The sequence below is a fragment of the Pongo abelii genome, chromosome 6 (genome assembly GCF_028885655.2).
Source record: "Pongo abelii isolate AG06213 chromosome 6, NHGRI_mPonAbe1-v2.0_pri, whole genome shotgun sequence".
In the NCBI taxonomy this organism is placed as follows: Eukaryota; Metazoa; Chordata; class Mammalia; order Primates; family Hominidae; genus Pongo; species Pongo abelii.
Window position 1 is genome coordinate 9,488,434 of NC_071991.2, and position 14,097 is coordinate 9,502,530.

The 14,097-nt window shown below is 39.2% G+C and overlaps 1 protein-coding gene across 1 annotated transcript in view; it reads right to left on the reverse strand.

Moving 5' to 3' along the window:
* Positions 1 to 3,196: 3,196 nt before the first annotated feature.
* The window catches only part of LOC100436403 (cytochrome P450 3A7), a 29,692-nt gene continuing 18,791 nt past the window's right edge, over positions 3,197 to 14,097 (reverse strand). The window contains exons 7-13 of the mRNA XM_024249703.2: positions 13,488 to 13,636; positions 12,279 to 12,406; positions 11,195 to 11,261; positions 8,471 to 8,631; positions 6,778 to 7,004; positions 5,558 to 5,720; positions 3,197 to 3,337 (exon numbers count right to left, since the gene is read on the reverse strand). Of these exons, the coding sequence (XP_024105471.1) occupies positions 3,242 to 3,337; positions 5,558 to 5,720; positions 6,778 to 7,004; positions 8,471 to 8,631; positions 11,195 to 11,261; positions 12,279 to 12,406; positions 13,488 to 13,636 (991 nt within the window). The 3' untranslated portion in view covers positions 3,197 to 3,241. The remainder of the gene's footprint in view (positions 3,338 to 5,557; positions 5,721 to 6,777; positions 7,005 to 8,470; positions 8,632 to 11,194; positions 11,262 to 12,278; positions 12,407 to 13,487; positions 13,637 to 14,097) is intronic.

The following is a 14,097-nucleotide window of genomic DNA, read 5'->3' on the forward strand; positions in this document are numbered from 1 at the left end:
TTTTGTATTTTTTGGTAGAGATGGGATTTCATTCACCTTATTGGCCAGGCTGGTCTTGAACTCCTGACCTCAAGTGATCTGTCTGCCTCTGCCTCTCAAAGTGCTGGGATCACAGGCATGAGCCACCATGTTTGGCCAAATTTCAGTCTTTCATCCACCTTGATTTGATTTTTGTGTCTGGTGAGATACAGGGGTCTAGTTTCATTCTTCTGCATATTGATATCCAGCTTTCCCAGCACCAGAGGAGACTGTCTTTTCCCCATTGTATGTTCTTGACAACATTGTCAAAAATGAGTTCACTTCAGGTGTGTGGATTTGTTTCCAGGTGCTCTATTCTATTTCATTGGTCAATGTGTCTGTTTTTATACAAGTACCATACTGTTTTGGTTATTATACCGCTGTAGTATAATTAGAAGTCAGGTAATAAGATTTCTCCAGTTTTGTTCTTTTTGCTGAAGATAGCTTTGGCTATTCTGGGTATTTGTGGTTATATAGAAATGTTAGAATTTTTTCCTCTATTTCTTTGAAGAATGTCATTGGTATTCTGAGGGATTGCATTGAATCTGTACATTGCTTTGGGTAGTGTGGACAGTTTTAACAATATTGATTCTTAGAATATGTAAGCATGGAATATCCTTCTGTTTTTGTGTATTCTTCAATTTCCTTCATCAGTGTTTTACAGTATTCATTGTAGAGATCTCTCTCTTCTTTGATTAAGTTAATTCCTAGGTATTTAGTTTTATTTGTGGCTATTGTAAATGGGATTACTTTTTTATTTTTGCCAGATTGTTCACTATTGGCATATAGAAATGCTACTAATTTTTGTATGTTGATTTTATATCCTGCAACTGCAACTTTACTGAATATGTTCATCAGTTCTAATAGTTCTTTGGTGGAGTCTTTAGGTTTGTGCAAATATCATTTGAAAATAATTTGTGGTTACCATTTGGAAGTCTTTTTCAAATATCATTTCCAAACATTACTTGGAAATCATTTGAACATTTTCTTGCTTCCTGGCACAAAATGTGTCCTAGGCTTGTCTGAACATTCTTAACCCTGGCCCTGGAATCAGGCATTTCTCTAAAGAGCTCTGGTTCCTTTCCATGGAATATGGTATTCATAAGCCAAGATCTGGGCACTAAGTGTGCTCATTGCTATTGAAATATCATTGTTACCTAGACCTTTCAGTAAAGTAGGAAATATATGTTTTTTTGTACACACATACAAATACATATATGTATTTCATCTATCTATATAACTATCTGTCATATATCTGTTATCTATCACCTATCTACCATCTATCTATCTAGAAGGGTATCAATATACATGAATACATCCATTCCAATCTAATTTCATAGGATTCATACTAGTTTTCTCCCTTTCTGAATCCATGACTCAGTTCTCCAAAGACGAGAAGCCTGGCTTCCATCATCCTTAATATATTTAGTTCTTTGATAAATCCCCTTTATGTAACCCAACCTCACCCATAACTTCCCACTTATGGATGCCATCCTGAAACTCACGTGGGTTCTCCATGCCATATTTAGGCTCTGTCTGCTCTTGTAGGCCACACCTCTCTATGGACCCCTTCTCTGCTTGCTTGGACTCCCACACCCAGGCAGGCTGTTTCCACATGAACACCCACTTTGTCCTCATCCTACTTGGTCTCTGACTTGGAACCACCATGACTCTCTTCTCTACCTTAATGTGTGGACACTATCTGGCTGCCACCCACCTAATGGCTCTAGGACTAAATTATTCAGAAAGGGAAAATAAAGGAAGAAATAGGAAAAGAAAAGAAATGAGTACTTTCGGCCTTGTTGCCCAATCAATTGACCAATCAACTGTTTTTTATTAAGTGTTCATTGCATTCAGACAGTTGGGAGTTGAGGATGCAATGCAAGAGGTGTAAGAAAACATATTTCCTGTCTCCCAGAAATATCAGGGGAGATGGGCTGAAAACATTAAATGAAAACTAATAATATAATAATGGCTTCAGTTGTATGTTACAAAATATATGTGCTACAAAAAGGCATAATTTTTTTTTTTTTAGATGCAGTCTCAGTCTGTCACTCAGGCTGGAGTTCAGTGGCATGATCTTGGCTCACTGCAGCCTCCACCTCCCAGGTTCAAGCAATTCCCCTGCCTCAGCCTCCTGGGTAGCTGAGATTACAGGCACATGCCACCACACCTAGCTAATTTTTGTATTTTTAGTAGAAATGGGGCTTCACCATGTTGGTCAGGCTGGTCTTGAACTCCTGGCCTCAGATGATGTGCCTGCCTTGGCCTCCCAAAGTGCTGGGATTACAGGTGTGAGCCACTGTGTCTCATCAAAAATGTCATCATTAAACTATGAATATTCTTTCTAAACAATGGGCAATGTCATAGTGGGTTAACTCTCACCTATGTTAGTAATCAAATTGGGCTGGGCGTGGTGGCTCATGCCCGTAATCCCAACCCTTTGGGAGGCCCAGGCGGGTGGATCATAAGGTCAGGAGATCGAGAGCATCCTGGCTAACACGGTGAAACCCCGTCTCTACTAAAAATAGAAAAATTAGCTGGGCATGGTGGCAGGTGCCTGTAATCCCAGCTACTCAGGAGGCTGAGGCAGGAGAATGGCGTGAACCTGGGAGGCAGAGCCTGCAGTGAGCCAAGATCGTACCACTGCACTCCAGTTCCCATACCAACAGTGATTACAATGACCAAAATATTTAGTTGTTGGTTCTCAGTCATTCAGTTCTATAGATTTCTCCTTAATGTGCAGGAAAGCATCCAATAATACTTTTGCAAAGAGGTTTTTATTGATTTGCTTAATATAAAACTTACTATAGAATACTCCAGATATAACATATGATATAAATGTCACTGTTAGAGCCATCAAAATAATTCCTATTTTCATTAATGATTGTGGTTGAAATTATTGAGAAATGTTTATTATGTTATCAGAGCTCAGGAGGAGTTAATGGTGCTAACTGGGATGGTGGAGATAGTCCTATGAGAAGCAGAGAAGCCAAATCTACTTCCCCAGCACTGACTTGGTAATCTCCTCTATATTACCAAGTATAACACTCTATACAGACTATGAGAGAGCACAATGCATGTACAGAATCCCCGGTTATTTATGCAGTACATTGGATGAAGCCCGTCTTCATTTCAGGGTTCTATTCACAAAGTAATTTGAGGTCTCTGGTGTTCTGGGGCACAGCTTTCTTGAAGAGCAAAGCAGAAGTCCTTAGGGAAATCAGGCTCCACTTACGGTCTCATCCCTTGACTCAGCCATTAGAATAATGGGTTTTTCTGTTAGAAGAAGTCCTCCAAAGCGTAATTTCAGGGGGATCTGCAACAGTTAAACAAGCATATTGAGAAGCATTAAATAAAGCAAAAGTAGAAAGTATAGCATCAAAGTAGAAAAAATTTACTGACAATAATGCTTTATAAACATATAAAAACTACTTTTAGCACTATAAATCTTGGATTCTTTATACTTACTCTATAAGATGTGTGAAGATTGGATAGTGAGAGCATTCATCATCTATCATTTAACAAAATATTCATGGAGCACCTATTCTGTGCGAGGTTTGACCTGAGACAAATTCATGGGAACCCGTGTTCTTTTTTGATTTACATTTTAAGTAAAATGGATGAGTTTTAAAAATTTAAACCAGACTATTGGGTATAATGGTAAACTATTTTTAAAGCATCTTATGAAGTTAATTTTGTGTATATTGAAACTTGCAAGGTAATCCTGAGTAGCTATTGTACATTTTAATTATATGGACAGTCTTCAACTTCCAGAGTCCAGTAATTCCTCCCAATTGAACCCATCCAGTGTAAAGATGGGAAGACACCTTCAGGAAGCATTATCGTTTTATTTTTTAACATCTTCTCTTGGTTTCCAAGGGTAGTGCAAGTGGGGAACTTCTCAATTCCTATAGTTTTTTGACTCAACTTTTCTTATTGAGACACTCCTTCAGTGTTGAGGGGACACAATAGAGTGATATTCTGATCTCCATGGAGTGATGAGCAAGAAAATTGCCATGGAGATCAAGAAGTGCCAGCTTGGGACTTCCAAGGGAGTACCTTCCCCATCCTAGGTGTGCCAGAGGACTGCCTTCTCTCAGGGCTGAGCCTCCTGTCTGAGCACACATACAGGATAGCTACCTAGCTGGCCTAAAGCCACAAATAATGTGGAATATGAAAATAATATGGAAACCATCTCTATCTTCTTCCTCTTCTATGTAGGAAGCCTGCTTAAGGTGTGGAGTTGCTTAATAAATACATGAGACCTAGAAATAAGATGTATAGGGTCTTGCTTAATATGAATCAATGACATCTGTTCTTTAACTTCTTCAGAGAAAAGGTTCCAAATCTTTCTATAAATATAACACCTTATTATTTAAAAATTTTCAAAAGGCATGAATATATTTTCCCTGCAGACAGACAGACATGCATGTGCACATGTGCATGCACACACACATGCAAATACACGAATGTCATTTGCTAAATGTTCACATTAAAAAACAATATTTGTATGCAAGCCAATTGACTGCATATCACTCCTTAAACATTTACCAAATGACCAAATGCTTGAGTTAGATGAAGTCGCTTGCAAGGCACCACTGGGATATTTTAAATGGAATAAAATGAGAGGATATTGTTAATGGAGAGGGGAAGACATTCTTAGATAAAGAGAAAATATAGAAAACAAAACTCAATGATTTAATGGCAAATTATGAAATTATATGATAATAGCCTCCAGTAACTAATAACAGAGCAGAGGAGTAAATGAGCCCTGGACTAGGTCAAGAAGACACCTTGGAGGGGCTTGGGAATTGAACTAGGACTTGAAAGATAAGAACAGAATGAGAAGAAAGGAAAGAAGATTAGTAGAGTTATAATTGAGTCGAAAAGGAGCCCAGTTGGATGGAGCTAGGCATCTGGAAGGTGAGGTCAGTAAGGATGGCCTTGGACTGTGGTAGTCCTTCATATCCAATAGAACTACCTTAAATTAGTCATTTTCCACCTTGGCTTCACATGAGAAGCAATGGGGGAGCTTTTAAAGCCACACTCTGGGCAAATTAGTTTAGAATTTCTGAGATGTTCCAGGCATCATGAATTTTTAAAGTTCCCTGGTGATTCCAATGTACAGCTAGTGGTTGGGAGCCACTGTCATGAGAAAGCTTCTACAAGTTCTGGGAAGGGAGAGCATCATTCAAAAGTCAAAACAAGGTAATAATTGCACCTCATGATTGTGCGAAATACTTCCCCATCTTTCCAATCGACTTGAAACTGAATTTAACTTTGCTCAAGTTCAAGGAGACTGTAGATAATCATGTCATGCTAATCTACATTGACATTGCATGATGTTTTTAATGCTACAGCTTTTGAACTCCAGAACTGAAGCACCCTTAAAGATCATAGATGGGTCCAAATAGATTCCTTGGCCCATAGAACAAATTATTAAAAGATTAAGTGAGTATATTCTTTTTTAAATATATAGACCCTTCAGTTAAAATAATTCTTAATAAAACATTATTTGTGCAGAAAATTGACTGACCTGTGTTTCTTTACAAGGTTTGAAGGAGAAGTTCTGAAGGACTCTGACTAGAGCAAGTTTCATGTTCATGAGAGCAAACCTCATGCCAATGCAGTTTCTGGGTCCAGTTCCAAAGGGTGTGTATATGTAAGGATCTATGTTGTCCTTGTTCTTCTTACTGAACCTGGTTCCATATTGGTAGATATTTTAAAAGTTAAAGACATAATACCTCTAAGAGTTACATGTTAGGGTTTCTTACTTAGGGCCCACCCCTCTACTAGTAGTACACAGGATACTTTTGTGGGCTAGTCATTGAAATCCTGCTATGCCTATTTTGCTATGAGAATTGTAAGGTACAGATCCTTTCTACTCTCCTTACACTATAGGAGCTTTCAGTCTTGTTGAGAGGAGATAAATAGTGTTGCAAAGAATATTTATTTCTAAACACTCAAATTATATTCAGGGTGGTGATGTGTTCACACTACAAAAGGCACGTAAATGATGAGACTGACTGACAGAAAAGTAGATTCCTGCCTCATGTCACACTTATGTTGGTCATGAGGAAGGAGAAGAAGAAATTATCTTGCACTACTACAAAAGTGTTATTTTGCACTTTCCTTCTCCTCTCCTCTCTTGTTTTTCTAATTCTCCTCCCTCTCCTCCCTACCTTGTCTTACCCCTCCTTCTCTCCTCCTTCTCCTCCTTCTTCTAATCTCCATCTCTCCCTCTTTCTCCCCCACACCTCCATAGAATAGTTTAAGTCAGATAATTTACACAGGCATATGATGCTACTGTATTGATGGAAAGCAGTATCATCACTGCTTTCTTTGTCTATCTGTTCCACTAACCTATAAATTCTTTGAAGATTAGACCCATGTTTTTTATTCAAATTTGATTCCTGAAGATTTGATTATATTAAGGAAAAAATACTCATTTGTGGGACATAATAATAGCATTGTGATCATGTGTTTTTAAAAGAGTCCTTATATTTTGGACACTTATGACCCATAAGGACATAATTGAGGACCTTCATCTTAAGTTGCTGGGACTGTGACTGGCTACAGTTTTCTTTAGTCTGTGGTTTGTAAAGTGTGACAATGATCAATTTCATGATAAAAAAAACTTTTAAATGTAAAAAGACAAGCAAATGATTGTGCAAGCCCATGACTGTCCTGTAGAGAGGCAAAATATGCTTGAACCAGGCTGGTTCAGGGAAGGCTCCTTTCCCAGGGGCCTCGTACCTTTCAGGGAGGAACTTCTCAGGCTCTGTCCAGTACTTTGGGTCATGATGAAGAACATAGCTTGGAATCATCACCACCACCCCTTTGGGAATGAACATCCCATTGATCTCAATATCTTTTTTGCAGATCCTCTCAAGTCTCATAGCAACTGGGAATAATCTGAGTGTTTCATTCACCACCATGTCAAGATACTCCATCTGTAGCACAATATCATAGGTGGGTGGTGCCTGGAAAGAAACAGATTTGGATAAATTGAGATTTTTGAATTAACTTTTAACTCAGTCCATGTAGTACTGTTGAACTGTTAGAAGTTCCAGAGAACAACTCATACTGGCAAAGGATTGTAGCATTCATAAAGTATTTTAATAACTGTCATGCCCATTGATGTGCTCAATGGCCCACTAAGTTGTGTGAAGGAGTTATGAAAGCGGGAGATATTCAGGATGGCTCTAACCCCAAGGACTGAAATCCTTAGCTAACCGTGTAGTGGTTTTTCTTTATCATGGAAGCAAACATGACTAATAGGCTATGACCACTAGCGTCAAATAAAATATGGCAAAGTGATTGTCACCATTCAAAAAAGAGGTTACACGTCTGTAACCAAGAAAGTGAAAACAGATAGAAAAAGCAAATTCTCTGTGCGACAAGGATTATTGGCCAAAGTTCTGGTTCATAACTCTTTTTATTATATATACAAACAAAAACAGTTACAAAGCAGGATTTGTATTATATATATGTGTGTGTGTGTGTGTGTGTGTGTGTACGCATATATACACAAAAGCAGGGCTTTTGTTATATACGTAAAATGTGGAGAGAAACACTATATTATATAAAATCTCTATCAATAATTTGAGGAAAAGCTAGTCCCTTTCTATCCCAAATATGACAAAAGAAGGTTCTGGTGGATGTTACCAGAGCACATGATTTCAGTGCCAGGCAAAGTTATGAAGAGGATAGAACCCCACACAGCCCTGTCCTCACTTGCTGAAACAGTCTCCTAGTTGTTGCTTCAGGGCTGGACTGTAATCTCTGAAGAACATCCCTTTGTGTTCACCTCACTGCCACACGAAGACCAGCCCAAAAGCCATGTCTCTTCATACCACAAAGAATCCGAGTTTTGGCAGAGGTCTGAAAACAGTGTGGTTGATATGCACCTAGTCCTTGGTGTTATGTTTGGAAGGCAATATTATAGAGTTTAAGAGTTTAGCTCAGAAGTCACATACCCTGGTTCCTAGCTTGGCTTCTTCACCAGTGGTTACCTGACTGAAACATGAGACATGTGTGGGGCAGAGATGAGTCAACCTGCACAGCCCACCCAGGGCCAGGCTCCGTCAGACCACAGCCAGACCAGAGCAAGTCCTGCCAATATCACCAGAGCTCACTATCAAGACGTCTGAGCAATATGCATATTGTTAAATGCCACGGAGGTTTTTGGATGTTTTTTTACTTAGCATTATTGTGGTAACAGAAAGCAGATGAACCAGGGAGAGGACTGTTTTACAAAGATCTTATACTTCTGCCAATAGCAACCATTCCCTATGCTTCCTTCTTTTTATTTTGAGAGCCTTCCTACATATTGTGAGTGAAACAATCATGATTATGCTTTTTATAAAAATTCTCCTGGGAAGTGGTGAGGAGGCATCTTTGCTAAGGCTTCACCTCCTCCCTCCTTCTCCATGCACTGTCCACTCACCTTATTGGGTAAAACTGTATCAATTTCCTTCTGCAGTTTCTGCTGGACATCGGGGTGAGTGGCCAGTTCATATATAATGAAGGACAGAACACTGCTTGTGGTTTCATAGCCAGCAAAAATAAAGATAATCGATTGGGCCATGAGCTCCAGATCAGACAGAGCTGAAAGGAGAGAAAAGACATTTTAGGTAAATCAGGTCAATGTAGGGCATCACAGTTTAGATGAAGAGAAATCTAAGTGGAACTTTCAAATCCCCAGGGGAAAAAATAGAAAAGCAATTCAGAGTCTCACTGGGGGTGGTTTCACTCTGATGTGTGTCTTACAGAGTCAGAACAAGGCAAATCATTTTAATCCAGTTTTCCCCAAGGTCTTCAAGAACGTAGGCCATCCACTCCTCCTCGTGCCATCCCTGCCACCTTCACAGCTGGGTAATTTCCAGAGAGAAAGTTTCTGCATAACATACTCAGTGTCATGGTGTGCTCTTTGAATGATCCTAAAAGTACTTTATTGTAAATTAATATGGGGTAGTCTTCTCTCCCAAGAAAAATGTAATTCATTTTAGCTACAATATACCTTGACAAACTTTGAGCGAATTTGCAACATTAATGGCTAGATGTACAGAAAATTAAAGGACCTTTCCTTTAGATATGTTTGAGGGAACTTAAGAGACCAATATTGGAATACAGACCACCTCTTGCTACTCAAAGTGTGGTCCGTGGGTCATAAGCATCTGTGACCTTATTAGAAATGCAAAGGCTAGGCATGGTGGTACACACCTGTAATCCCAGCACTTTGGGAGGCCAAGGCGGGTGGATCACCTGAGGTCAGGAGTTCAAGACTAGCCTAACCAACATGGAGAAACCCCTTCTCTACTAAAAATACAAAATTACCCAGGCATGGTGGCGCATGCCTGTAATCCCAGCTACTCAGGAGGCTGAGGCAGAATAATCGCTTGAATCTGGGAGGCTGAGGTTGTGGCGAGCCGAGATCATGCCATTGCACTCCAGCCTGGGCAACAAGAGCAAAAACTCCATCTCAAAACAAAACAAAACGACAACAAAAACAGAAATGCAAAATCTCAAACCCCACCATTGAACTACTGATTCAAAATCTGAATTTCACAAGATGCTGTAATTTGTGTGCATAGCCCAGGTTGAGAAGTATGGATTATATCTTTGAGATGCACCAGGTAATAGACCTAGGCTATAGGTCTCAGAATTGACTATCTCAGGATGTACAACAACTGAAGATGGACAAAAAGCTAGATGAGTGGTGATTGATTGCAGTCTGATGAATGGCATTAAAATAGTATAAGCTCTTGTGATTGCAAGTTGGCCCCTCTCTTGATTTTTTTCCTGAGAGGAGCTCAGGATGGCCCATCACTGGTCTGCTTGATCAGGACTGGATTAGGACATTTAGAGACCTGGAACACAGTAATAAATATAGTGCCTGTTCCAACCATGTAATTCACCACCAAAACCAATATGAAAGGAGAGTGAGAAATGTCGACCGAGCTGTGATTTGCCAGTGAAGATTTCTGTGATGCAGTTGTGGGTAAATTCAACTATCTAATCATTGTATTCAGTTACCATGAACCTGATGATACTGATGTGAAACTGAACTATAATCTCAAAGTTTAGAGCTCTGCTGTCCAATGTGGTAGCCACTATCGACATGGGGCTATTTAAATCAAATTTTATTCAATTAAACTTAAATACAATTTAAAATTTTTCATCAGCAGCACTAGCCACATGTGCAGTGCTCAATAGCTATATGTGTCTAGTGATTTCTAGATGAAACACTAAAACAGTAGGCTATTTCCTTTATCACAGCAAGTTGTATTGGGATAGATAGAGAGATGATAGCTAGATAATCAATAAGTAGATAAATAGATGATAGATGAACAGATGATAGAGAGACAGACAGAAGTAGATGTAGACATGAACATATTTAAAGCTGTATGCTAAAGTCAGCCTACTCCTGCTCTCTAGAACCAATGATTAAATATTCAGGAATTTTGTGACATGATTGCCAAATCTTGGTGGCTTGAAACTGAACATGGCCATCATTTTGCCACTGTCATAGTAACAATGACTTTGGTAAAAATCGTACATGGGTTGTAAAACTGGTAGGTGAAAGATTGAAGACAAAGAGGATATTTACACAGTCTCAGAGGTTTCCCCAAAAGTTACTTATCCATTGCAAAGGAAAAAATAACTGCATAGTCGATTAACCTGGTGAACACACTTTCACCAAAAATTGCCAATTAAAGTCACCCTTATTTGGACAGCATGCCTCCTGATTAGACGCTAGATGCATTAAGTTGCTGCAAAAGTAATTGTGGTTTTTGCCATTGAAAGTAATCACAAAAATCGCAATTATTTTTGCAGAAACCTAATAAATTTCCAGGAAGAAACTTTAATTCTGTGGATCTGGAGGAGGCTGAGAACTGGAATTTGGTTTTATGTAGGTGATCCACAGACCGCTGACTCTTCCTGGCATGCCAGTTTTCCTTAGGGTTGCCCTTTAAGCTTAGAACATGGCTATCTATGCCTGCATGCCTCTAGAAAGTGCCTCCAGCTACCATTTATAACACCTAAACCTGTGTCGTTCTGCTATGTGGCAGAAATTCTCATCTACCTGGAATACTTCCTGCACATTTTCAGAACAAAACCTTCCCTCTGAGTGCCCCACCAGTAGCCCTCAGAAGCACTCTTTGGTTACCTTTGTGGGTCTCGGTGTCTTTCGAATTCTGAGAGTCAATCATCAGCTGAAGGAAATCCACTCGGTGCTAGAAGCAAAAAGAGAAATTTTATTGACAGAAAGTGACTCATGAAGTCAGAAGTTAATCAGAAGTGCAGTCTTCAACCTCCCTTCTGAGAATATAGCCCCTTGGAGACCAGAAATCTGACGGGTGTTGCCTGAGTCACCAGTGAAAAAGAATATCCATCTAAATCCTTGGAAAGCAGGATGTTTTCCTGAAACAAATCTGGCTAAAATGTTCAATTGCTGTTTGGTCTTTTCCCTGGTCCTAACTGCATACCCATGAAGAAGTCCTGGGCCTTTTATTCTTCTGTCTTCTTCTTCACCAATGTCCACAAAGATTATTCTCCTGACATTTCCAGAACTTATCAGCAGCTTTGGTGGGAGCACCTTCAAATACTGCAACATTCCCCAAATCTATACAATCTTCAGTGACACCTGGGTTACCCCTTCTTGCCTCCCTGACCTGCAGATATCTTTTGGCTGGACTCCAGGGCTCATGAAGGCAAAGCTGAGTTAGCCAGCCTTGCAGCCTCAATTCCCAGAGAAGACCTCTGTTCACCCGAGGCTGTCAGAGGGCTCAAATGTAACACACACTACACTTCAGCAGGTGGCCTGATAGGGTCTTTCATTGGAGAATGTGTAAAATAATAGCCTTGTACTTGAAATGACTCTTTACCAATCTATTATGTAGAGAAAGCATAATACCAATAAAATGTATTTCCAAATAGTAATGTTTATCCTTTGACAATTTATTGAAGGGGAGTGCTGTGATAAAGTTTTATCTGAATAATATTTATGCCATGGCATACTAATTGTGCCTGATATCAAATTTTAAGTGCTCTCTCTGACTAATTCTCATATCTCCTTCCCCAAACTCCACTTTCTGCATTCCTACCAAATGAATTATCTTGCTCTAAACATAAGTACTCTTTATGTTAAAATCTATCTCTAAAAACATACAGGGAAGTGCACTGATCATATGTATATTATCTAAAAAATTATGAAAACTAAACATCCTCCTATAACTACCACCACATTTTACCTTTTGTGTCTCTTTGAGGCGACCTTCTTTTATCCGTTTTACAGATTTTGTTAGAAAACTTGTAACTTTTCTTGGAAACACAGTGATATTTAATGCTTCAAGAATTGGGGTAAGGAATGGAAAGATTTCTGTAGGAAAAAAAAACCAACAGAAAATGAAACCACTGTGAACGTGCAAAATTTACCTGGAGCAATTCTAATTTTCTCTACCAATCAGAAGAGTAAAATACATCAGTGTTCTCAACTGGAAGCCATTCCTTCTATGACTTTTGCCCCTCTTCCAGGCCAGTGGCTGAGCAAGGGCAGGTCTGTGCATAGGGACCACCACTACAGCAGTGAGATCAGCAGCCTCTGCATCTTTCGAATGATGAAAGGAAAAAATTCAATGCCCTAATCTCTTTGCCTTTATGTATTGGACTAGGGTCTCTTAGGATAACCCAAATCATAATTTGCTGCTTAAATTAATCATGCTGTTCAAGAAATAGCAGGTAGTCAAAATAGAAATAACACAGTGTATCTCTGTCACCTATCATGGGATAAAGCTAAAACCAATAAGGTAACAAAAATTGGGAAACTCACACATATGTGGAAGTTAAATAATAAACTTTTAAGTAACCAGTGAGTTGAAGTAGAAATTAAAAGGGCAAATAGAACCTGTTTTGAGCTGAACAAAAATTAAGATGTGATAGGCCACAATCTCATGGGATTTAGCAAAGAAGTACCTAGAGGGAAATTTATAGTTGTAATGTCTAAATTTAGAGGAACAAAAAACCACAAAGCAATAATCTACATTCATGCTAAAACACAGTAAATGGAGAAGGGCAAACTAAGCCTGAAGCCAGCAGAAGAAAGAAAATAATACAGACTAAAGTACAAATTCATGAACTAGAGAATTAAAAAACCCTGACAAATTAATATCATTTCTATGAAGTGTCCAGAATAGGCAAATCTATAGATGCAGAAAGTTGACTAGTGGTTGCATATGACGACAGGGTTTGTGGCAGGGGTTGATAGCTAAACATGTATGAGGTCTCTAGAATGACAGAAATGTTTTAAAGTTCACAATGGTGATGGTCATACATATCTTCAAATGTACTACAAACCATTAAACTGTACATTTTAAGTGGATGAATTACATGGTGATTTACATCTCAATAAAGCAGTTATTTTTAAGAGAGAGAGAGAGAAAAGGAAATAGTAGTCCACATACTTATTAAGAGAACGAATGGATCTAATGGATTAAATCTTAAAAGCTTCTTGGTGTTTTCCACAAAGGGGTCTTGTGGATTGTTGAGAGAGTCGATGTTCACTCCAAATGATGTGCTAGTGATCACATCCATGCTGTAGGCCCCAAAGACGCTGAGTGGAGAAAGATATGGAAAATTAAAATCAGCACCTCTTTACCATCCTTCCTCTATGCGTGCAACAGGAAACCCGCATGTCCAGTCAAGACAGACAAAGAGAGCCACAGACTTTCAGAACTATCTACTGGATCATATCCCATCACACTCCCTCAGAAGGTGGTTATCAGGTGTCAGTGACACAGCTGGCTCTCCGCTGGGTGTGATGGAGACACTCAACTGAGTTAGACTTACCTCTGAGGTCAAGGAGCCCAGTCATAGAAAGACAGAGATCCACTATCAGACAACTACAGTAGCATGTGTTAATTGTGGATGATACAAGATGGGTAAGCACTGTACTTCAGCAGAACAAGAGGAGAAAAATTCACTCTTCCTAAGGGGCTCAAGACAGGTGACATTTACTGACTACAGACTCTATGCCCAGAGCTGATTCCTCTTCAGCACTTTACAAAGCAACAG